The 26,056-nt window shown below is 45.0% G+C and overlaps 1 protein-coding gene across 5 annotated transcripts in view; it reads left to right on the plus strand.

Moving 5' to 3' along the window:
• LRP1 (LDL receptor related protein 1) overlaps positions 1 to 26,056 on the plus strand; it is a 314,457-nt gene that overhangs the window by 179,553 nt on the left and 108,848 nt on the right. For all 5 annotated transcript variants that reach the window (XM_081900693.1, XM_081900695.1, XM_081900694.1 and 2 more), the window contains 11 exons: positions 397 to 586; positions 8,582 to 8,725; positions 11,121 to 11,357; positions 11,864 to 12,044; positions 15,233 to 15,455; positions 16,516 to 16,705; positions 20,304 to 20,429; positions 20,858 to 20,998; positions 22,153 to 22,278; positions 24,189 to 24,305; positions 24,637 to 24,717. In XM_081900693.1, coding sequence (XP_081756819.1) covers positions 397 to 586; positions 8,582 to 8,725; positions 11,121 to 11,357; positions 11,864 to 12,044; positions 15,233 to 15,455; positions 16,516 to 16,705; positions 20,304 to 20,429; positions 20,858 to 20,998; positions 22,153 to 22,278; positions 24,189 to 24,305; positions 24,637 to 24,717 — 1,756 coding nt within the window. The remainder of the gene's footprint in view (positions 1 to 396; positions 587 to 8,581; positions 8,726 to 11,120; positions 11,358 to 11,863; positions 12,045 to 15,232; positions 15,456 to 16,515; positions 16,706 to 20,303; positions 20,430 to 20,857; positions 20,999 to 22,152; positions 22,279 to 24,188; positions 24,306 to 24,636; positions 24,718 to 26,056) is intronic.

Consider the following 26,056-nt stretch of genomic DNA (forward strand, 5'->3'; position numbering starts at 1 on the left):
TGATGGGAGTTGGAACTCCCTGCCTATTGAGATCAAGCAGGCGCCTTCATTGCACCCTCTCAGCACCTGCTAAAAACATTCTTGTTTAGACAAGCCGATCCAGGTGCTTAGAAAGCTGAGGTAATTTGAATCTGTTTTAGTATTTTAACTTTTTTATGGTTGTGGTTCCCCCCCCCCCCAATGTTATTGTTTTATCCTTTTGTAAACTGTAAAGCAACCTCTGCGCAGCAAGAGCTTGGGGGAAGGCAGGCATAAATTCAGAGCCATAGTGTGCCATAATTGGAGAGCAGGTACAGCAAAGAAGGGGACCAGAAGGGGAAGGCCTTCAGATGTGTAAGCTGCAAAATAAAAAGCAAAGTGATCCACACACACAAAAATCACATTTGTGCCCTCTAGATAGAGCATCTCTATGGCCTGACCGTCTTTGAAAACTACCTGTATGCCACCAACTCAGACAATGCGAATGCTCAGCAGAAAACCAGCGTCATCCGTGTTAATCGATTCAACAGTAGTGACTTCCAAGTGGTGACCCGGGTGGATAAGGGTGGAGCTCTTCATGTCTACCACCAGCGACGTCAGCCCACAGGTATACAGGGAGTGGGTTTGGGGTAGCGTTTGGAGGGAAAGAAGTGGGATGTCCTGGGGCTGAGGACCAATTGAAGTGCCCAGCAAAACTGTTGTTGGTTTGCCTTGTTGTATCACCTTGATGTTTGGTGGTGGAGGTCTGTGTTCATTTGTGAAATAAGGTAATTCTCTTTGGGAATGGTGCCAAAATAACACAAACACACACACACACACCTCAGCAGTGCTATGTGCATAATTAAAAGATCATTCATGATGTCACACGAGACTCCATCTAGAAATATCTGCATTACATTCTAACCAGAGGACTTAGTCCACTCTCTGCATCCCATTCATTGCTTCTGTATCTATTCTTCTTTCACAATTACCATCAGTATGGCATCAGATTGAGTAATCAGTTTATTCTTGCATTCCATGTCCTGCTCACTTAGCATCACAGAGTGGTCAAGCCATCCTTCCTGCATCCTATTTTATCATCCATATCTGGTCAGCCCATTCTTGAGGCCAGTTTTTTAATTATCCACATAGCATTGGTCTGCCTAGTCTCTCTGTCTTGGTCATATATCATCAGATTGATTGAACTGCCCACCCTCCTGCCGTGGTCGGTTGTATAGGTGGTTCATTTTTATCAGGACTCTACTGAATGGCAACAAAGGAATGTCTTGCCACCCTGCTTTCTCATTATTTTCATGTATGAGCAACAAAGGTCCATGAGGTTGTTTTTAGCAACAGGTTCAGAACAGTGTGCCATTCTGCAATACTGCCATATCTGCAGGCAGCTACTTAATGATCATTTAGAAGGTGATGTCTTCACACATACTTTCCCTCTCTCAGGATGGGAAAGGTTGTCCAGTGGCGTAATCTGCTCAATTATAAACCAGGTTTGGAAGATTATCTATATAGAACTGATTGGTTTAATTTGAGAATAGAGCTTAACACTTGCTAGATTTCATCTAATGCCATCTGTGGTATCAGAGGGTAGGTTGTTTAAGATTCTGTACAGTTCTTAGCTTTGTCACTGCCAGGTGCAGAAAGAGGATCTTCCTCACTGTTTATTTGATTGCCAATTGTCTCAAGCAAGAGTAAAAATATCCTGCTGATATGTTAAAGAAAAGCACTAATTGGTCTGACCTCCAAAAGTTAGGGGGTTTTGCTTTTTAGGAATGGCTTCAGGATAACAAATAAAGCTGCTACATTTTAATTATGTTAGCTATGCCATGGATGGATTCTGTTAAGTGCTGGAGGAGGAGGAGGAGGAGGAGAGGGGAACACACAAGTCTGAGGCTTGCTGCAGCTCAATCTGTTCAGTGATCTGCCCACCTTGTGTGCATTATACCAGGAGAAAACATTCCAGACTGATTAGTGCTTGAGCCCTAAAACAGGACAAGGGAGAGAGGTGTTAAGGCTATCTTTCTTGCTAAAATGTTTTTATTGCCAATAGAAATTTTATTGTTGGAAGTGGGAAATTCTGACCGAAACTGACTATTTATTCTGACTATTTATTTGGTTTCTGCATAGAAAGGTGGTACATTGCTGTCCTTTGCATTTCATGCACATGCACATACTTACTTATATCAGCATCTGATGAAGTGGACTTTATTGTGGCATAAGTCTTCATGAGCTAAAGGGCAGTTCTGAACACATATACTAGGGGGTAAGCCCCACTGGAAATAACAGAACTTGCTTCTAAATAGACATGAATGTACAGTATTTGCATTGTAAATATGTTTCTTTTTTAAGGTACCAGCAAGAGTCTACATTCTTTTTGCTATAACAACGGGCTGGTTTGCACATCACAGTAAACCAAGGTTTATGGTTTCCTGTGAACAAGCAATGGGGCTAGTGCATGCTGCTTAGTCACTCCCACTTTGCTTTGCTCTGCATACAATAGTGAGAAACAAACCGTGTGATTTGGCTTAGTTTTGCCTGTGAACCAGTAATCATCATTTGTTTTGCTCTAATCTAGGGTTGCCATATCTTGGAAGAGAAGAAAAGAGGACAGCCTGAGCTGGGGAAAGAGGCATGTAGGGCTGCCACTGTGGCACCCTCGCACCTCTTTCCCTGGCTCAGGCTGGCAGCAGCCACGCCATGCAGAGCAGCCCGAGCTGCCCAAGCCCCCCCCTCCCCAAACCCGGGCATTTCCTTTAAAATGTAAACATCCGCCCAGATGGGCATGTTAGCCTCCCCCCCCCCCCCGACATGTCTGGGTTTCCCCAGATGTATGGCAACCTTATCTAATCAATCCATGAGTGAAAGCTAAAGTTTGTTCCTAGCTTATCAGTAATGGTTTGCTTGGGAGAAACAAACCACATGTGCTGGTTTGCACATAATTCTAGACCAAGATATGTGGTTTGCTTCACGTTGCTTCAGGCACAATTAAAACAATTACAATCAAAACAACCACACCTCTGGTATTTATAGCTCTGAGCAATGAGTAATGGGGGTAAGCCCTTGCCCTTCCACTCAACAGCCATAGACTTTTATGAGTTGTAGACACATCTCTTCTTGTTCTGGTTTCACAAGAAGGTTGGCAGTGGCTGGTATTGTTCCTGCTGCCTCCCACCAGGTGCTTCAAGAATGCTAATTAGTTGGTATATTAAAGGGTCATTTTCCATTATTTCCCTTTGGATTTAAATTGTTGTTAGTTCAGCTTAGCTGTTGTTTCCAGTTAGCGGCAGCAGGAACACATGATGTAGGTCTTAAAAGGTTTAGCAGCAACTTCACCCAAGGAGGATTAAGCCCCTCCTTCACCCTAGCAGATCTAATGCGAAGTGTTACTGCTCACCAAAAATGCATAGGATGCTCTGCTTACCAGGTGCACAAGCATGTAAATGCCCACCTTTCTGCCTGGCCTCATTGGTTGTACTCTCATAGCTGCTTTTCAAAGTCCCCCTTTCTGGGTCTTGCACATGTCCCTCCCACTCATTCTTCTCTATACAACTGCTGGCCTGGCCCCCTTTTTGCCCTTCTAACTGCCTGTTTGTTCATGGCACCTGCTCTCATATATCTTTGCACCCAAAGTTTTGTTTGAATTCCTCCCAAGCAGTCACCCTTTCAGTGAGCTGCTGTTGTGTAGTGGCAAAGAGAAGGAACTTTACAATATAGAACCTCATGTTAGAATGTCACCTCTGCCATGAACTCCCCAGGTGGCTTTAGCTCGGTCATCCTGCATCAGCTTCAGTCACCCCATCTGCACTTTGGGGATAATAATGTTCACCTAGCTTGCAAGAATGTTTTAAGAACCACAACAAAATAATGGTCTGGATCTAGACTGAGCGGGGAATCTACCTAGTGCTAAGTCACCACAAGGCTTTCTGCTTGTGCAACAGAGTGTTCTCTCCCTGTGGGCCCTCTAAATCTATTCTTGTGACTCAACTCTACAGAGCAGATTTGGGGAGGGTGCAGGGTGCATGCAGCGGATGGAGATGGGGAGGGAGTCCTGTTGCGCAAGGAGAAACCCTCCCCCTGATGGGATGATGGTGGTGACAATAACTATCTATCACCTACCTACCTACCTACCTACCTATCATCCATCTATCTGTCTATCATCTATCTATCTATCTATCCAACCAACCAACCAACCAACCAACCAACCAACTCATCTGACTGGGTTGTCCCAGCCACTCTGGGCAGCTTCCAGCAAATTAAAACAACAATTTAAAAAATTAGGGCTCAGTTCCAGCTGATTTTATTTCCTTTGGGGGGGGGGAATATTATTTACAGAAAGTATATTGACAATCTGACAGACAGTGAACTGGCATAATTAGTGATAGGTTAGTTGAATACTGACCTAAGCTGTTTGAACTTAATTGGTTGGACTTAAGTCATGAGGACTAACTCGTGCCATTGTTTCTATTCAGCCAGCTTAGTCTGGATCTAACTCAATGCACATGAAATCCTTTGAACACCTGAAAGCAAATGCTTCTTTATTTATCTACTGGGTTTATACACTTAACTCTTTTTAGTGCTTCTTCATGACCCAGCTCAGCGCTGCCCAGTGCAAAAAATGGCAGACCCTCTTCTTGTGCTTTATCCAGCGGCTGCTTGCCTGCTATTGTTAAGATGCCCAGAGTGCCTCTCTCTAGTACAGGTCAATCCAAACTAGGGGAGAAGGTGGGGAGGACATCTGGAGGGAATACAACATGCTTCCTGCTTACGATATCAGGCAGTGGTTTCCTTTGTACTACAGTGTTCAGATCTGTGACAAACCCATGCTTCCCGAAACTAGAGGTGAAAGGTTTTGAGTGTGCCAGCCTCTGAATGGCTCATGGGAGCAGTTTTTGGACTTCTCACAGGCATCTGGTTGTCCACTGTGAGAACAGGAAGCTGGACTAGAGAGGCCACTGGCCTGATCCAACAGGGTTCTTTTTATGTTCTTAGTCTTACACACAGCATTTGTATATTAAGGCAGCGACCGTTTTGCATGGAGGGTTCCGGTCCCATCCCTCATGCATAAGCATGCTCTGCCCCATTAACACCCTGCCCTGCCCCCATTACGCCCTCCGTTCTGCCCTCTTCTGGGTCCAAAAGGATCTGTGCGTCAGCGACCGTGCATCAATTGGACGCGCTTAAAACGGTTACCTCCTATATACACCTAATAATGTAAAAGTGTTACTGTGACAAACAGGTGTTCAGAAAGACATTTGTCATACAGGTACACTAATCACAGTTGGGTTTGGCCTCAGCTTCCTACAAACCAACCTTTGGAGGGCCCTTGCTTAACAGAGAAGGGCCGTTCAGACCAGCATGCCATTTCGTGTGTGCATTCTTCTGCGCATTGTGCTAGCGTGCAGAACAGCAATATAAGCGCTCCTGGAGGCTGACCACATCTTGTCTGAAACCTCGGTGGTGTGTGTGTGTGTGTTCTAGCTCCTCCCGCTTCAGTGGCACTCCAGTTCAGCTCCCTCCAGCTCCTGTTACAGATGGTTGTCATGTTCTCTCAGAAGTGTGCGCGCAAGTTGCAAAGAGCTTCATGTATCACTTTTAATTCAGGTTAACTTACTGGAAATTACTTCTAGTCTGTCCAGCATTTGAGTATTGGCTGTTTCTGACCTCAAATCTAATCACCCAGTCTATTCTAAAACCTGATAACATTAGCTGTGCCCCAAGAGGGCCCTCTTGAACATTTGGTTATCTCCCAGCAGCTCTTTCACACAGAGAGAGAGAGAGAGATCTCAAAAGCGGTTTCCAGAGAGGACTCTGCAGCATATGATTGATTGATTGGTTGATTGATTACTGCCCTGCAGAAAAGGAAAGAATTAAGCAGATGTGGCATCTTGAAATATTGGTTTCCTCCAAGGGCTGTTCTTGCTTCTTCCCCAGAGCAGATATATTTGACTAGGTCACAGTGCTCCCAGGAAAATCCTTGAACATTGGCTGAAACTTTTTCTGGCGCTCAGTGGTGTGCTTCATTCTCTCCCCTCCCCATCAATCTGCATCCTGCACTCTTCCGCCTCTCCCCCCAAAGCCCTTCCATTCATTGTACTTAATCAGTTTGCGTGTTGAAAATCCTCTTAGAGCCTTCGGTTGGCTGCTTAGGATTCACTGAACCATTAAGCTAATAGGCAGATTTCAGGGAGGGAAGTCTCTGTATCATCTGGGATGGCTACCACTCAGTGTATTCCCTAACTCAGAGCTTTCCAAACTTTTCATGTTGGTGACACACCTTTTAAACATGCATCATTTTGTGACACGGTAATTCAGTTTTAATAGCAAACCAGAGGTTAAGCTAACCCCTTTCCAGTTCCGGGAGGAGCATGGGGAGCGTTTAAGCGACACACCTACATACTGCAGCCAACACACTAACATGTCGTGACACACAGTTTGGAAAGCTCTGCCCTAACTAATAAAGCCAGGTCTAAAATGGGTGGGGTTGTGGCATTCAGGGTCCTCTTAAGGCCAGATTTGAGAACTTGTGGGCCTTCAGATGTTGTTTGTTGTGTAACCATACCAATGATACAGGTTCCCCACATGCTTCTTTTGACCTGGGTACAAGGCTGCATGGGATGACAGCCAGAAGTGCCCAAAACAGGATGTACGTTTGATTCTCAGATCCTCTTTCTGAGTATCTGCGTAATGAACTAGGCAGCATCTTGTGCAACAGTCTGGAGGGAAGTGTGTCACATGATCATGCATCTCACCAAAGTGAGCCAGCTCAGTTAAAAAAAGCTGCACATCATGAAAGCACAGTTCAAAAGTTGAAAAGAGCATCTTTCCTAACAATTCTTGTTAAACCTATTGCTATTAGCTTAAAGTTGCTGACTCTGAAAATGGTTCTGAAGCCTCAGTTGGTGCAAAATGCAGTGGTCAAAAATTAGACTGATGCATCTCAACTTTGATCATATGTCACCAGTCTTAAATGAACTCAAGTGGCTGCCTTTTTGTGTCTGATCCCAATTCAGAGCGTTGGTGCTTTTGCTTAAAGCTCTTTAAAAGCTTAAGAACCAAGTGACTGAGCTACCCTGCCCACACAACACCATCAGCCACTGATGCCCTTTTCCCAAATGCCACCTCCATCAGAGGTGAGGTTTGTTAAAACTCAGGAGAGGTGTGTGCTTTGTTGCTGTTGTTTTGTTTCACCCCTTCCCCTATTCGGGAGTTACGCCTGGCACCAATTTTGCTGTTTTTCAGATGCCAGGCAAAAACTTGTACAACATTTTTACTAGCATAGATAGTGGTGCTGTGGTCTAAACCACAGAGCCTAGGGCTTGCCGATCAGAAGGTCGACGGTTCGAATCCCTGTGACGGGGTGAGCTCCTGTTGCTCAGTCCCAGCTCCTGCCAACCTAGCAGTTCAAAAGAATTTCAAAGTGCATGTAAATAAATAGGTACTGCTCCGGCGGGAAGGTAAACGGTGTTTCCGTGCGCTGCTCTGGTTTGCCAGAAGCTGCTTGGTCATGCTGGCCACATGACCCAGAAGCTGTACGCTGGCTCCCTTGCCCAATAAAGCGAGATGAGTGCTGCAACCCCAGAGTCGTCCACGACTGGACCTAATAGTCAGGGGTTCCTTTACCTTTAATGTCATAATTGCACTTCTTTCTCCTGGTTGTTTTGAGTGTACTCTGGTGTTGTTTTGTTTTATTCTTTTGCAAACTACTTTGAAATGTTTGATAGAAGGTGATATATAAAGATTTTAAGCAAGTAATAAAATTGAGTGAATTTCCCAAGGAGTGTCTGCGTTTCTTAACCTGTAGATGCAGCACCTCTAGACAGAATAGTAGCTTTTATAAGAATAGGTAGAATAATAGAAATTATCCCAATTTCTTTTTAGCTGATAGCAAGATCTCATCTAATTGAAACCACCCCCAGCTTTATGACACACTATTGACTTCGTGTGATTGACAAAAACTTCGTATAAATCTATCTGCAAGCCATGCACATTTGAATTTAGGTCAGACTGAAGTCAGAAGATCATAGACCTCTAATATAAACTATAAATAATGTGAATGGATGTGATATAAATCCAGATTGATACATCTATAGGGAATCCTACAGTTGTTTTTGATGATGTTATTATTATTTCTAAAGCACCTGTGCATGATTTCTACAGTAGAGTCTGAAAGCACTTGGTGCAGCTATCTTGCTGAAGCTAAGCAGGCCTTTGTTTGGTCCCTGTTTGGATGGGTGGCTCCCTGGGATCCACATGCACAACATTGCCTTTGGTTCTACAGTAGAAGAATTGTTGGATGTAAATGTAGGTGATAGATAGATGATAGATAGATAGATAGATAGATAGATGATAGATAGATAGATAGATGATAGATAGATAGATGATAGATAGATAGATAGATAGATAGATAGATAGATGATAGATAGATGATAGATAGATATAAACACATACAGACCATCATACACTTGACACTTCTCCAATATGACCTTGCTGTTCATACTTGGGGCATGTCAAGTGCATGCTCACGGATGGTTTTAAGAATCACAGTGGAAGATAAAAGGTGTAGGCTGTGTAGTTAATAAACTGTATGGACTTTTCTTTGTTGCTGCAGTGAGGAGTCATGCCTGTGAACAGGACCAGTTTGGCAAACCAGGTGGCTGCTCTGACATCTGCCTCCTTGGAAACAGCCACAAGACCCGGACATGCCGGTGCCGGTCAGGATTCAGCCTAGGCAGCGATGGAAAGTCTTGCAAAAGTAAGTGGCCTGCAGACACTGAGTCTAGGGTGAGGTGGGGCCAGGCCAGGCCGGGAGGGTGAGGTGGGGAGGAAGCTTTGCCTTTCAGTTTTAGTCGGCAACAATTTGCCTGAATGGTCTCCCCCTGTGAATCATGGTGGTCAGCCAGCATATATTATACAAAGGTGTTTGGTGAGACAGGGTCACTTGTGCATCCTGTTGACAAATAGGGAACATTATGGCGGCAGAAGCAAAGTCGAGAGTGGGACCAATGACTGGCGAATTTATTCAGGGCAAAGAAACAGGGGAGAGACTTGGAAACTCATGACAGAATCCTAAGATTTGAGTATTTTTTGCGGAGTTGGACCAACTGTGGATGAATCCACCACCACTTCACCCTGTGCCATAGCATGGCTTTCCAGCAAAATAAGCAAATATATTATGCAGGAGTCAGAAGGTAGCACCATTTTATCATCACAGCATTGTCCATTTGTATCCTGATTGGTGCTAGCAAACCCACCATGACAGCCTTGTGGGGAAATAAGTCTTGGCCCCAAGCTCCCTGTTGGCCTGGAGGAAGAGCAGCACAGAGGGAGTGCTAGAGGGGCACTTGGGAGCCCAGATCTCCCCACTGAGCTCTCTCTCTCTGGATTGGTGTGTGTGTGTGTGTGTCCTGAATGTGCCAGCATTATTTCATGAGCCTGTGGCTTATGGCCTAATGGCTCTTCTCCTTATGGGAAGCTGATGCTTTTAACATTCCATACATGAAGTAGTAGGCAAAGGTCCTACCCAGGCATCCTGCCACCATCAGATCTCCACTAAAGAAAAGCCCCAAATGACCTCTGAACTACTGCCTATGTGATCTGGGTGCAAGGGAGCAGAGGCACACACGAAATCAGCCCCAGCTAGAGTTCCCGGAATACCAGATGATGCAATGTGACAGATGTACTGTATGAGCCAATCTATTTGTGGATATAAAGCTGCTGGTCCAGAGTCCAACTTGTGGTTGGTTTTAGGCCAGGAAAAATCCTTGCACAAGAAGGGATACGGGTTGCCAGATAAATACCACAGTGTGAAAAGCTGTTAGTCACCAAGCATCTGTCCTCCTTCTTCAGTTCAATGGAAAAGGCCAGAACCTGCAAACCTTTCTGACCTCCAGGTTTCCTTCAGTCTCATAGATACTGACTATGCCCTAGAGGCTGAAGACCAAGCAGTTGGCTGGGTTTCCTTGGCTGTAGACTAGGCACAAACAGATTAAGTTTAGAAGTGGAAGGCAAAACGCTTAGCAGCCCGAGTGAACAAATGCTCAGTGGTCCTCGTGATTCTGAGCAAGAGCTTGTGGATATGGGGGCAGCATTGCTGAAAGACAGTAAATGGAGCGAGGGTCACAGTGCCTTGCCCTGTAGCTCCTATGAGGCTTCCCAATGTATAATTTTAAAATTCCTCTCTTTCCCCCCATCCTAGCAACATTAGGACTGTGATTTCCACATGCAGATCAGTAAAATAATTTCACGTGATGCATTCCACTTAAGGGATTGTTGTCCCAAAACGTGGACAACTTTCTACCTCTCTTTACAGGCATTGCTTCGTGCACTATGCAGTCACATGGCCAGCTACTTGCCCTTAACCATCCTTCTGTTCTTACCCAAACATGCCAAATGTAATTGTAGCATATAAGCCAATTGAACTATATGACTCCAAATGTATGGGGTGTTTTTTTTTTTTTTTTTTGTATGTTGGATTATTTGCTCTCTAGGGCTGGTGTTTAGCTATTGCTTGCTTACGATTTTAAGCAGCATGGGAGAGAATTTGCAGCTATGCAGTCTTCCAGTGCAAAATATGCAAGAGTTTGCAACAAGGAAATGAACTTGAGGAATCAAAACAGAAGTTCAAATATATGCAGGTGACATTGTTTTCAGATAGCTGCTTTCTGACTTAGCAAGCGGAAACTAGCTCTGGTCCTCTCTTGTTTTCAAGAATAGAGATGACTACTGCTTGTCTTTTCGTGGTTGTAGGTGGAAATTAGATGCACCATACGGAGGCTGACTTTAAAAGGAGATTGAACAAATGATGAATAAGCCTGTCAGTGGCTACAGATCTTGATAGTTATATGCAGTCTCCAAGTTTTAAGAGGCAAATATGCCTCTGAATACCAGTCGCTGGGGAGCAGCAGGGGAAGTGTGACGGTTGCCTTCATGCCTTGCTTGTAGGCTGCCCAAAGGCATCTGGTTGGCTGCCATGGAAAACAGGATGGTGGGCTAGATGGACAGTTGGGCTTATTCAGCAGGGCTCTTCTTATTGGTTTTAGTTTGGTCATTGTGGAAGACAGGAGTGCCCAAGCTTCTAGATGAGCTTCAGTGCAAATCAAAGTTAGTCTAGCTTTGTTGTTTTGATGCTTCCCATTGTCATTTTCCAGAGCCAGAGCACGAGCTGTTCCTTGTTTATGGCAAAGGTCGGCCAGGCATCATCCGTGGGATGGACATGGGGGCCAAAGTTCCTGATGAGCACATGATCCCCATTGAAAACTTGATGAACCCCAGGGCCCTGGATTTCCATGCAGAGACTGGCTTCATTTACTTTGCTGACACCACCAGCTACCTGATTGGGCGACAGAAGATTGATGGAACGGACAGGGAAACAATCCTGAAAGATGGTATGTACCCCTTTTATCCAGGCACTTGTCTGCTTCAGTATGCTAGGTGCTGGTCTGGTTTCCTTTTACAGTCTGTGTGGGGCTTGGAGTAGAGAGAGCGAGGTTCAAGTGCCTACTTACAAGAAAGGGTAGAATTTGGATTTTGGTACACAATTTTGCTCAGAACGTAGGCCAGCTGGTGGGTGTCAGAAAAGTGCACAGCACAGCACAGATTGTACTATTTTCACGCGTAGATTTCTTTTATGTTTTTTCTTGGGTACCAACCTGAATGTTGTGTTCTGCTGCTGAATCTCTCTCTCTGCATCTTTTGCAGAGTAGGTGTGGTCTGCACATGTGTGTCCATCATGCCTCGTGCCTTGTCTGTTTCAGTAGAAATCAAACCAACGGAGTACATGGCACCATTCATATGGCCCTGTCACTTTCACTTCAGTCCTCGGTTTCTGATGCGTCCCCATCTGCCTGCCTTGCTTTTGCTGAGCATGATTGTTGATTTTAACTCCTTCTAGGCATTCACAATGTGGAAGGCATCGCTGTGGACTGGATGGGGAACAACCTCTACTGGACTGACGATGGGCCCAAGAAGACAATCAGTGTTGCCCGGCTATCAAAGGCTGCACAGACCAGGAAGACTCTGATTGAAGGACAGATGACTCATCCTCGAGCCATTGTGGTGGACCCCTTGAATGGGTGGGTGTCACCATGCCATTCCAATGGGAGCCTAATTTTGGCTGCTGTTTAATAAGGATGGGAATGTAACAGAGATGCAAAGCAAAAAGTGGGCATGCACAGCATCTGTAATCCAAACTTCAGTTGAATTCTCTGCCTAACCTATTTCACATAATTGTTCTAATAGGGAAGGGGAGAATCACACCACCTTGAGTTCCTTGGAGGAAAGATGGGATATAAATTAAATAAACAAGCTGGCCAAGAGGAATAAGATAGGCTGAACACCTCCAAGCTTGTGGGAAGTATTGTTGCACCCCACCCCAGTCTCTGAGCAGAGTTAAATTTCAGGGGTTCCAGGCACACTTACCCAAGGTCTGTGTTTTCTTTTGGAAGCGAGGCACAATGGAGTCTATGGTGTCTTTACAATACAGTGGAACCTCAGTTGTTGAACGTAATCCGTTCCGGAAGACTGTTCGACTTCCGAAACATTCAACAACCAAGGCACAATTGCCAGGTGGTAATTGCAATGGAGAAAATAGAGAAACGTGCCTCAGAAGACATTCGACTTCTGAGGCGCGTTCGAAAATGGAAGCATTCACTTCCAGGTTGTCGTCGTTCGAAAGCTGAAACATTCGACTTCTGACGCGTTCCACAATCACGGTTCCACTGTATGTGGTTTATTTATACATATATACAACCTGCGACTGATGGAAGGGTTCACAGCATTCATAAACAAAGAGGGTCTTGCTTCTCCCATAGCTGCAGCCCTGGATTTAAACAGTCATCAGCCATGACTCTGACCATCTCTCTAGCTTGCTGCATTTTACAGACTTCCACCATTACCAGACTGCAACCTTTTTTCTCCTAGCTCACATCATGGTCAACATTGAAAGCCCAATCCTAAACACTAAGGTAAAGGTACCCCTGCCCGTACGGGCCAGTCTTGACAGACTCTGGGGTTGTGCGCCCATCTCACTTAAGAGGCCAGGGGCCAGCGCTGTCCGAAGACACTTCCGGGTCACGTGGCCAGCGTGACATCGCTGCTCTGGCGAGCCAGAGCTGCACACGGAAACACCGTTTACCTTCCCGCTGGTAAGCGGTCCCTATTTATCTACTTGCACCCGGAGGTGCTTTCGAACTGCTAGGTTGGCAGGCGCTGGGACCGAGCAGCGGGAGCGCACCCCGCAGCAGGGATTCGAACCGCCGACCTTTCGATCAGCAAGTCCTAGGCGCTGAGGCTTTAACCCACAGCGCCACCTGTGTCCCCTGGTTTCCTTTTACAGTCTGTGTGGGGCTGTGTGGGACTCTACTTCAAACTCTGGCCTTTGTCTTTCTAAGCAACTCAGAGCTGGAGGAGGGGCTGCTCCCAAAAGCTGTGCGAGAGAGTCCCCTCTCTTTGTCTTGTCTTTCTTAAGGGCTCATCTCCCAGGCGATTTCCGGACACGATAAGCTTACCTGGCTTATATTCTAATACTTGCTAAATCTAGTGTCTGACATCTGGTTTTAACACTCCAAGCATTGATTAAATTCTAACATTTACTGAATCCAGGAGTTGAGGGTGTCTAGCACCCGCAAACTCATAACAGTATATACCTTCAGCCCCAATAGCAAACCTTTCTTTGCCTGCTGAATGCAACTTCTTCAGTGTCTTACATAAAGGTATTCCTGGCAGTAGTGGCCTGTTTTGACTAGATTATGCTAGGCCTGGATTTGTCCGGAGCTGTAGCCCTACGTTCCAAATAGTGTCACTCACATGTTTGTGCAGTTCACTGAGCCTCTTGCATGTGATACGGGCCAGAGAGTTTTCACTCACCAGGAGGGAATTGTTTTGGTTCGTTTCCTGCTGCATCGACTCCCCAAAGACTTCAGCTCAAGAGTTCATCCTGTTTTCACACTGGTGTCTCTAGGGCTGCCGGTCCCTGGGGGATTAAAAGGCCACATCCTGTTCTTAGGAGCTGCTCAGACAGGCCCAGCAGGGAGTGGAATTGCAATGTGTACACACTCACAAGCGCTCTCTCTTGAGTCAGGAAGCACAGTGGGTGGGTGGGGAAAGGCAAAGAGGGGGGAATAAATTTTAATTCCATCAGATGAGCTGTTTCTTCCTTGTCCCTATCACTATTATCAATAGTGTGTGTGTGTGTGTGTGTGTGTGTGTGTGTGTGTGTGTGTGTATATATATATTTGCTGTGATTATTCTTCATCACTCCCTTTCATCCACCCCACCTGCTCAGCTCATCAGACAGGGTTCAATAATCTTAATTTCCAAGTATTTCCAAGTCTCGATGCTGGTCATTCAGAAGAGCCAATTGCTGTTCCACCTGACCTTTCAAGCTTGCATGTGTCTGTATCTGTTCGTGCAATGCTTTTCCAGACAGTACAGCGCAATGTATCTGGCGAGGATTGAATTAGCTATGCTCTGCTTGGTTAATATGAATAAGTGAGATGTGCAGGGCCCAAGTAGGTATTTAAAGAGAACATGTTCCTGAGGAAGGGAGGGGAGAGGAGAACCCTGTCACTCAGCATCTTCTAATAGAGAACTTCTGCTCTTGAACATTTGCCTCTCTACTTGTCCTCTCAGCTGCCACTTCTGCTGCACTAGTTGGCATAAATGGGGAGGGCTGTCTTAAAGCCATTTGCAAAAGAGTTATTTGAAGCAGCATCTTGTCCCTTCTCCTTTAAACTTCAGAGTGAGCAGGTGGGCAGAGGGAGTGTCTCTCAGCCCCTGACACCACCTGCCTACATGCTTAAAAGACACCTTTGTCAAATGCTTGAAGACAGCTGCCTTAAAGTTGCAAAGTGCTGCAAAGAAGCAATCTCCCCTCTCCTTTAAACAAATGGGTGATAGCTGGCAGGTGAGATAACTTCTTTACAGGCCCCTTTGGATAACTGTGTGCCCCCTGCCCCAGGAGACAAAAGCTCTCAGGTTGGGAACCTCTGTGCCAAAAGTGTAGCCTGGTTTGCTGGGTGGTTTTGCAGCTAAATGTAGACGGGACTTTGTGAAAAGGAATGCAGTACACTGTGGGGTTATAGTCTCTCTCTCTCTCTCTCTCTCTCTCTCTCTCTCTCTCTCTCTCTCTCTCTCTCTCTTAATATATTATAGAATGTTTAATGTGTTAAAAAGAAAAGAAGAAAATGGAGAACCAAAGGATGCAGAACTTAAGCATAATTGGTTTTTCTTTTCTCCTCTATTTTTGTTTTTGATACATAAGGTGGATGTACTGGACTGACTGGGAGGAAGACCCAAAAGATAGCAAGAGGGGAAAGATAGAAAAGGCTTGGATGGATGGCACCCACCGCACAGTCTTCATCACCTCCAAAACTGTCCTGTGGCCCAATGGACTGAGCCTTGATATTCCGGCTAAGGTGCTGTACTGGGTGGATGCATTTTATGACCGGATTGAGATGGTTACGCTGGATGGCACAGAACGCAAGGTCAGTATCAGCTCTGCCTCTGCCTCTCACACTGGGGCATATTCCTGCCCTTTTCTTCAGTTACCTACACCTGCCTCCCTCTCTTCTCTGCCCAGTGATTTCATGCAAGGCTCAAGCACCTGTTTGCCTTGTGTCTTTCTGAGTTGTTTGTAAGCTGTATTTGTTCTCTTTCTCTATCTCTGGGCTTGAACCCATATGGAGAGTAATAGATATTCCTCTAACTGCTTTAACAGCTGTAGCATATCTAGCAAAGGCACACCCCTGAAAGTGTGGGAGGATGGGAGGAGTGTAAAATTTTAATTGCTGGAGGTGTGTGCTTTAAGGATGAGGGTATAGCCTCCCAATGGAAGGAAAGGTGGCGGGGTCCCTATAGTGGGGAGATCCAGATTTATACTATTTTGAAGACTTGGGGCATTCAGAGTGGTGCTTTGGGAGGGAGGGACTTATGACACACCTCCCTGTAGCATCTCAGGTACCATCCAATAGGTTGCGTGTAACTCTAGTGCAGCTGCCATAATCACTGCAAAACATTAATGGTGTTTGCCCTTGCAGAGACAAAAACATCTGTTTACCAGCCACTTCAGTTTGCAGCTTGAATGCTGGTGAGCAGCAATTTCTGCATGATGAAAGTACAATGTTTGTAATAGTGCAGCATGGAATTCCATTTGCTGAAATCAGTGGACACGATGAAAATAGGTTCATTAATTTCAGTGGGTCCGTTCTGAGTAGAACTCACTGAATACAACATTATATTTATTTACATTATTGCATTTATCACAGAAACACAGGAGGTTGCTTTACACTGAGTCAGACCACTGTATTGCTAGCTCATTATCGCCCTACATCATCTGGCAGCAGCTCTCCAGGATTTCAAGGGCAAGGGTCTAACCCTAACTGAAGATTCTGGAATTGAGCCTGTGTCCCTCTGCAGTTGCTCTAGCAGTCAGCATCTTGGGTCTGAAAAAGGCATCACTAGAGTGGTATTTGGTGGTTAGTTAAGAAGAATGACAGCATATCTAGAAATGCCCATTTTTGTCTCTCTTTTTCCCTCCTCATGCAGGTTGTGTATGATGGTAATGAACTGAACCATGCCTTTGGGCTGTGCCACTATGACAACTTCCTTTTCTGGACAGAGTACCGGAGCGGTATCATCTATCGCTTGGACCAGACGTCCAAGGCCGTTAAGCTTTTGCGCAATGAGCGTCCGCCAATCTTTGAGATCCGCATGTATGATGCTCAGCAGCAGCAAGGTGCGTGGCAGGACAGGCACAGGATGTGCTGGTTTCTTGCAGCTCAGCCACTGACAGCTTCTTATCCAAGTAGGCTGTGCAGGAATAGGAAAGGCACTGTAGGGAATCAGGATCCCAGGTAGTCGAGGCAGGGGACATACACACAGGTGCTTCATTTATTATCTGCCCTCTGGTTTCTTGTGGTACAGAAAGGATCTTTTAATTTTTCCAGGCACTGAGGCAGAACCTAAGTGCAGTTTTGCATGGCAAAGTATTGCTGTGGTTACTTACAACTGCAAAAAGCCATGTTTGCAGATACATCTTTTGTCTAAGTCGCAATCCGTACCATGGTGTGCAGAGCGATTCAAATGAGGATGGGTGTTTGAATCTCTGTGGGATCAATGAGCTTGCCCAACTCAGATTCATGCTATCAGCTTGCTACTTTGCTTTAGATGCCTTCTGTAAATGTCTTTATTTCAGTAAGCCTTCTCAGACATATAATTTAGTTACCTATATAGATAACAAAAAAATTAATTGATTTTGTGTTTTAATGATAATTATTTTGCTATAATATGTGGATTTTAATTATGTTTTATCTACAGTTTTATTATTCACACTACTTAGAGAGCTATTTGATTAATTGAAAAGAATTTCTAAGTTCCTTATAAGATCTTAATATTTTAAAGTTCCCTAGACTTTTGAATTGAAGTTCATAGTTACCCAGCCAGTGCTGTGGTCTAGGATGCTTTGCCTTCAGCTGGGTGAAAGTGAGTAAAGGAGAGTTGAATAAGAAGGAGCAGGAGTCTCTGAATATATCTTCTATTCATCAGGAACAGGACTGGAATTTTTCATCTGTTACATCCATTTTATTTTACCGACATAGGCACACTGACATAAGGTTTAGATCATGGATGTCCATAGTCTTAGTTAGGGCAAAGTGTTAATTAGGTCTCCTGCTTTGTCAGCAGTTCCAGCATTTTCTTCAAAACAGTCCAAGACTGTTATGGTTTCTAGTATATTGTTGGTTATGATGTTTTCTTAACCTTATCACCAGGCTCTTATTACCCAAAATGTCAGTGTCTCGCATGGCTGTCTCTACGATTCAGCAGCATTTCAACCAGCTTCTGCAAAGTATCACGTTGATGAACTTTTCCATCACTTATCCATTTTGATCCATCAAACCTGCTCAAAAGTTGATGCTGGTCCTTAGAAAGGGTATAACATTAGGAACTTTGACCTAGGCCAGTGATGGCAAACATTTTATAGACCGACATAATAAGCATCACTTATTTATCCACAAAGTGCCAACATGACAATTTAAGCTGAGTACTGAGGTTTTAGTTTAGAAAAAACAACGTATTTTGTCTTAAAAGAAAAACACAATAACAGAGCTTTCAGTGATACAAACAACTTGTAAAAGTTTGCATTAAGATGATCCAAACTCCAGCCCGAACAAGCGTTTTTGGCATTGGCTCTCTGAGCGCATGCAGAGCGGCGCCCCCCATCATGCCACCATTTTCTGAAAGGGCCCCAGGGGCTGCCCCATGTGCTAGCCCCACTCCCTCGCCCAGCCCCAACCTGCCCCAACGCAGAGTGTCCGGACGGAGGGTGTGTAAAGCCTCAACCTTGAAGCTGGAGGAGGAAGGCAGCCGCTCGGAACTCTTGTTGGTCCACCAACGCAGCAGTGCTCCTCTGAGCATGTGTGGAGCGCTGCACCCTCCCCACCCACAGCGGAGGCTTTTGAAGGGAAAATGCATGCCCTGGGGGGGGGCTCCGTTTTGCACTCTCCAACGCCCCATTCGAGGCACTTCTACTCGGACACAAGTCCCAGGATCCACGCCCAGCCTCTGAAGAGAACATGAGCGCCTGCTTGGGGACAGCGTCACATATCCGAATGGGACCAATGCCCCACCCGGCCCTTGCCTTTGTGCCTCCCTGGCCACGAGGGTGCCTCCTAGGTCCTGGCATCCCATGCGGAGTGTCTGAGCAAAAGCAGCCCTAAAAGTGCTGCAGCAGATGGGCCAGTTTGGGGATTTGGACTCTTTACTGTCCTGCTTGTGAAGCATCTGAAACTGAGGGCCCACCATAATCATTGCCGGTGCTATTTCGTAACCCACTCACACAAATACTAATTGCCACAATATGCTCTGGAAGCCTCTGTGCAATTGGGTACAGTGAACTCCGAAGCATAGCTGCAACCCCGTTTTGGAAAGAGCCGGCGCCCCGGTGGGCATCGCATCCCACTCCTGCGGCACAGTTTCCTACGCTGACCTGCCATACACATGGCACTCTGGCCGCCCAAGTTGAGCTGAGGACTTGATGCGCCACCCTTGCCTTCTGCCAGCTCTGTGCTGGGGTGATGGCGTGCGTGCCCACCCACAGAGAGGGCTCTGAGTGCCCCCCCCGGCATGCGTGCCATAGGTTCACCACCTAGGTTCACCTAGGCTGACTATGTAGTACAGTTTAGTCCTGTCTATGAACTTTTTATTCAGGAGACATCCAGCCTATCTAACTAGAGTTCCCTGCAAGTCTGTACATATTAAACATGTGGATAGATATCTATCATTGGAGTAAATCGTCTGCTCAATAAAATAGGTGCATGAAAATTTACAACCCTTGTATAAAACATACAAAAATTAAAATACTAAAACAAGTTTAAAATTACTTCAACTTTCTAAGCACCTGGGTAGGCCTGTCTAAACAGGCATGTTTTAGCAGTGTGCAAGAGAGGCAAACAAACCTCCCAAGAGCTTAAAGGGCTTCTGGTATCTGGTATTTTTGTTGTTTCCCTTTTGTGGTCACCTGTTTAGTTGCTCCTGTTCTCCCGTTTCTGCAGATACCGGAGCCCGGACGGGGGAAAACAGTTTCTTCACTTTAATGGACTCTTCATGCCTTATTATTGCTCTTCTGTAGTCACCAAGGTTCCTTTTAATTGTTCTGCCAGGGGCATGGGCATAACCTGTCTGGAAATGGAACCTGTGCAAATGGCCTTTCCCACAAAATGGGTCTTTCTCATAAAATTAGTATCCTCCTCCTGGGGTGCCAGTTTTGTGGCCCTGTCCTCATGCGATTGACCCTGTCCCTGGGGACAGGTTATTTGGAGAGCGCCTCCTGGCTGCATGGGCTTCTCCTCATGAATAAGCTGCTCTCTTGCTTCTGGGAGAACCTTCAAAGGGACCGTGGTATAGGGATTAAGGTGAGAGGACGTAAGGAAGAAGAAGGCTTACAGAACAACACCAAAAAAGATAAACAATGCTAGAGAAAAGCTAGCTTGAAATTGATAACTACAGGAACAAGCACTCAGAGAAAGAACTTGGTGTCGGAGGTTTCAAAAATATATGCAGATACCTCAAAAATCTCCAGAGCTAAAACTGTGATTGCAGTTGTATTTGGGGTGAGGAAATAGGAGTTGTGCTGGGATAGACAGGTCCCAGGATCAACCTGATTAAAGTACAGAATTAAAGAGTGAACTCCCTACATAAACACCATTCTTTCCATTTCCCTCCCACTGAAACATTTTCCGCTGGTCTGTCTTGGTTTTTCTTCCTTCTGTATGTCATAGGCATCCTTACCTGTGAAACTGTGGCTCAGCTTCTCTTATTCCCTATCCTTTTTGCAGTTGGCTCCAACAGCTGCCGGGTAAACAATGGAGGCTGCAGCAGCCTTTGCCTCGCCATCCCCAAAGACAGGCGGTGTGCCTGTGCAGAGGACCAGATTTTGGCACCAGATAACGTCACCTGCCAAGGTAACAATGTGCAGAACGCAAGTGCGATAGTCAAGAGATTTCTAGAGTTTAACATTCCCTAGAATTGTTCCTGTCTGCATCCTGGAAGGTAGCCTATATAAAGCAGCTTACTTTGAGATTCCAGACAGTTGTGTGATTAACACCTTCCCAGAGACAGTCTAGCATACAATGGTCACTTGCAGGTGTTTTGAGTTCTCCACTACTAAAGTGTCAGGTACCATCTCCAGATAAACACTGTCTTGTTGATAATACTATATGTTGATGGTTGCACTGTGGAGCTGTAGTTTATTTAGTTATTTATTGAAACTTCATCAAGCAGGCTCTAAATATAGTTTGGCAAAACACCATTTCCCCCTTTTTCCCTTTGGAAAATGCCTCTCATTTAAACTCTCCCACATCAAACTGTCCTCTTTTTCTTCCCTGTCTAGCCAACCCATCCTACATCCCACCTCCTCAATGCCAGCATGGGGAGTTTGCGTGCAAGAACAGCCGCTGTATACAGGAGCGCTGGAAATGTGATGGTGACAACGACTGCCTGGACAACAGCGATGAGGCACCTGAGCTCTGCCGTGCGTATTTGCTTGGGAACACCAGGGGGCTCTCCTTGACCAGTTCCGCTTTCTCTTGGGTCAGGATGGTCATATGCCCTGGGCAGGTCTGCACTCAGCGTATACAGACCGTGCATGCCCTGGCTCAGCTCACATGATTTTGGTCAATCCAAAGTGTTTTTTCAGTTGATAGAGAAGTCTGAAAATGAAGGATCGGGATTTGAAATTGAGGTGTGGGATTGCATATTTAGCTTTGCATCTGCAGAAGCAGACAAAACTGATGGGACCCGGGAGCCTGAAGTAATCCATGCCAGTATTCCATGCTCCTCTTCCTGCCCTTCCCCTGCCTGCCCTTTGGACACTGCCAGGACCCTGGTCATTTAAAACAAGAGGTGGTGTTGCAGTGACATAATTGGTTATCTGATGTAAGGTGTAGCACCATAAAACTGTAGAGTTGGAAGGGACCCAAGGGCCATCTAGTTCAACCCCCTGCAATACAGGAATCTCAACTAAAGCATCCATGATAGGTGGCCATCCAACCTCTGCTTGAAAAGCTCCAAGGAAGGGGAGTCCACTGCCTCCTGAGGGAGCTTTCATTTAAAAGCAAGTTGCTTGCTCGTATGGTTCCGTAGGAAAGTCTGGAAATATTTCCATGCATTTCTCTTCCCTTTTGTCACCACTCAATCTACAGAACAGTGGACAGTGAAACAGTGGTTCAGGGACCGCAGCTCAGTGGTAGAGTAGCTGCTTTGCATGCAGAAAGTCCCCCATTCAACCTCTGGTGTCTCCAGTTATCAGAATCAGGTAGCAAGTGACAGGAAACACGTTTCTATAGCCGAGACTCTGGAGAGAGAGAGAGAGAGAGGCAGGAATGAGCAACTGATCTGGTGTAAGACAGCTTTCTAGGAAACAGAATAAATTGTGTGAGGATTAGTCAATTTATACAGATCTCACAACAAATCTTTTGAGTTGCTGAATTTGATGAGTTTGTCAAAGAATGCACATCGCCTTGACTGAAGAAATAGCTTTGTGTTTCTGATGTCAGGTATATTAATTTGGTAAGGGGGGAGGGATATTCTTAACCCAGTTTCAGGTTATTGCAATGTGTGTCGGGGAAAAGAATGGTCTTGAACTTTGAGGTCCTAAGCTAGAACCCACCCTTTGCCACCCTCCAGATCAGCACACATGCCCCTCGGACCGTTTCAAGTGTGAGAACAACCGCTGCATCCCGAACCGCTGGCTGTGTGATGGGGACAATGACTGTGGGAATAATGAAGATGAGTCTAACTCCACGTGCTCTGGTGAGAGCCCTTATCTTATCCATCAATCACATTTTTACAAAATCCTATCCTTCCTCCAAGGAGCTCAGGTGGCCTTGCTGTCTTATCTTTACAAACACTTACGGTGGTGGTTTGCTGAATGTAGAGAAGGCCCATAGAGTGTAGTGATAGGTGGTTGAATGCTGTCATCCTTGCTATTTGAATTTTGACTCTATAATTGCTAGGGGGCAGGCAGATCACTCAAATTCTGTATCAGTCCACTTTTACATGTGTTCCTGTTTAAGCCTGTTGTGTCCCATTTTTGCATCAATTTGCATGGAATTCTTAGCCAGAAAAATAGAAACAGGTTTCACTTTTACAAGGTCTGAGAGCTGCCTTTTAAAATTGATATTCTTTTGCCACCTACTTCCAAGTGGCTAAAACATTGTCTACATTATTTAAGATGTCTTGACTATTTTATTGCTTGTGTGTTTGCCTCCCTGGGCTCCTTTGGGAGGGAAGGCGGGGTATAAGTAAATAAAATGAATAAATAAATAAAAATGCATCATTGCACTTACTCAAAATAGAGCTGCAAGTGTCACTGGGTGGGTGTGGAAGGGATGTACCATTACTACTGCTAAAGTTAGTATATTAGAACAGCTGTTTACAATCAACAGTAAACAAAGAAACAAAACAAAGTGTACAGCATCTTGGCTTATTCGATACTTATTTGATACTTGCCTTATTTGATGTCACTTTAGCTAGTGTTCTTACACATTTAACTGATATTTTGAAAATGAGTGAACAGTGACCCCTTCTCTATAAATGTATCATTTTGAGGGTTATATTGAACTCCTAAGGCCAGTTTTGTATGTATGCAATGCTATATCATATATATTGGGGGGGGGGAATGTGTGTCATTCTGCTGCCAGGAATTCTATTAATTTCACACACACACACACACACACACACACACACACACACACACACACACCATGTTTGTACTAAAACCTAAGCAGCTTACTAAAAATAAAAATAAAACCTTGAAATTGTGAATAAAAGATTGCTAAAATATGTATTAAAACACTTAAAAGATAATTAAAATCATTTTTTCCTTAGATTACATTTATCAGATTAGATTAAATGCTATTAAAAATCCATGAACATTGTTATTCCTGGATTTATAAGTTTAAATCTTGGTTCCATTTTTTTCTTGAAGGTGATATTGGTTTGAAACACTGACCTATTTTCAGACAGTAAAGCGTATAATTAACCAGTCAGATTTAGTGCCTTGTGTTTTGTTAGTCATGTTTCAGTTGATGTCATGCAATGCAGTTTTCTTTTCTTAGCCAAGAGTTTATATAATATATGATGGGTTTGGAAGGTATTGAAAAAAGGGTGGGTGATAACCATCCATAAGTGTTGTTAACTTCTCAGAAGAAATTACCTGTATTGGCAGCCATAGTTGTCCCCCATACAATCTCACTGGGAGAAATCACACATCATCTTACCCTGTTGCTCCCAGGGCGCTTGCTGCCCCATTTTTAACATGTGTGGTGGTAGACCCCAGTATTTTTTAGCTGCTGACACAGCTATTACCTGGTTGGGGTAGCGAGAAAGATATTCTGAAAGGTAACCTCAGACTACCTCCTAGTAATGTAAGTGCTTCAAAACATGGGAAATCTAAAGGCTAACTACATATCTTCACCTTAATCCAGGAGATGTGGCTCAGGTTGGTTTATATCAGAAAGCAGGGCAATCAGATCCCTGATAAGTGGCCCTTTAGATGCCCCTTTGGACAGTGGTAATATGACATCTCTACAAACATGTTTCTTTGCATGTTCGGATCTTCCCGTTAGCCTTGTTCTAGCTCTCCTTGTGTATTCTGACATTTTCAGGTACCCCCAGTAACGTTGCTTCTTTTATTCATTACCTCTTGTCTCTCCACCCAGCTCGTACCTGCCCTACCAACCAGTTTTCCTGTGCCAGCGGCCGTTGTATACCAATCTCCTGGACCTGCGACTTGGATGATGACTGTGGGGATCGCTCTGATGAGTCAGCCTCATGTGGTGAGTGATGGAAGATGTTCCAGTGTATATGCAGGTCCCACTTTCTGAATGCTTGCTATGCGAAAATCCCCTTATCCGAACAGGAGGAATTAGTACTCAAACTTTGCTATACATACCACAGATTCAAATATCTAAACAGCCAGAGTTTGCCCACTCCCTAATTTGTTTGTGCTTTGCTGGTCAGTAGCAGCTATTTTGGAGCATGCAGGGAGGGAGGGCTAAAGGGGTGCGGAGACACTCGCTTGAGTACATGCCAGGATACCAACCCTTTAAAAGCATTCTGGACATTGAGATAGATGCTGCTAACACTGTTGTTGTTTTACCTCTGCAGCCTACCCAACTTGTTTCCCTCTGACCCAGTTCACTTGCCACAATGGCCGCTGTATCAACATCAACTGGAGATGTGACAATGGTAAGTGCCACATACCTGACTGATAGCCTGCTGTGGCGATTGAAATAGTGAGATCAGAAACAAGGGGAGGCTAGCTGTGATGGGGAATAGGGGATTATTTAGGAAAGGGAGGGCTTGATCTTCTTTTTTCCACATTTGCAGTCTCTGCATGGTACCATTCTGTTTGCTTTAATGTGCTGCCTGCTCATGTGTGCATGAGGGGGGTGGGGCTCACCTTCTATCTGATGGTACTAGGCTGTCTGTAGCCTCATGAGCTGCCCTTTTCTCCCCCAAGAAACCCCGCTCAGAAGAAGCCAATGGGTGGGCAATGCAAGCACAAAACTTATTGGTCTTTCCATCCTGACCTTCCTAGCAAGGACAGGTTTGCTGGTGCCATTTTACAGCTGAGTTAAATGCGTAATTCCATTCCACCAAGGCATTTAATGTGAACCTAGGAAGGTTTAGCATACATGGACTTGAATCAGGTTTACCTTAAGATAGGTGTAGGGAACCTTTGGCCCTCCAGATGCTGCTGAACTACAACTCCAATACTCATGGAATTCCTCACTTGTAAGAAATCATTATTTTGGTGTGGCAGCATCTATACTTCAGAGCTCCCTACCTCTTGACATCAAACAGGCCCCCTCATTGTGTTATTTTTGCACCTGCTTAAAACATTTTCATTTCAGCTAGCCTATTCAGACACATAGGTGTTGGCATGTTCTTCTTAGTTTACATCTGAGTCTAATTGTTTTTAAAATGTTTTTAATTGCACATTTTAAACATTTTAGTTGATAATTTAATGTTTCTTGTAAACTGCAAGTGAGATTTTTTTTGAAATCAAGTGGTATACAAATTTTGTTAAATCAAAATAAATATAACAGATCCGTGGTCACTGACCGTGTGTCAGGGCTGGTTCATATGCAGGTCAGCATGGAGACTCAGAGACTCGAAGAAAAGTTAGCTTTTTATTAGGAAAAATAGCATACAATCAGAGAGCACCACAGGGCATGGCTTGCTCCCAGTAGTGCAGTTGCCAAGACTGGCTGTCTTCCCCTCCTACTTCCCTCTCAAGCGCCTCCTTAGCCAGTTGTCTTCCAAGGAGCCTTAAAGCCCCTTAGGGAGGGCCCCCCCCCGCTCTGTTTTTCTTTGTTTGGCTACATGTGAAGCTCTGTGTGTCCTTGGAGACAAGGGTGGAGGGGAGCTTAATACTGTGGGACTGGGCAGTCCCTGTGAAACTGCTGTAGCTCCTGCCCCTCCTCCGCTGCACCTCAACTGCTTCCCTCTGCTTCCTGCCCTGCCCTTGAACGGCTTTCTACCTCTGGCTCTTCTCTCTCCCTCGAGCCTGTTGCTTCTTCAG

The sequence above is a fragment of the Podarcis melisellensis genome (assembly GCF_964234715.1).
Source record: "Podarcis melisellensis genome assembly, chromosome: 2".
Taxonomy (NCBI): domain Eukaryota; kingdom Metazoa; phylum Chordata; class Lepidosauria; order Squamata; family Lacertidae; genus Podarcis; species Podarcis melisellensis.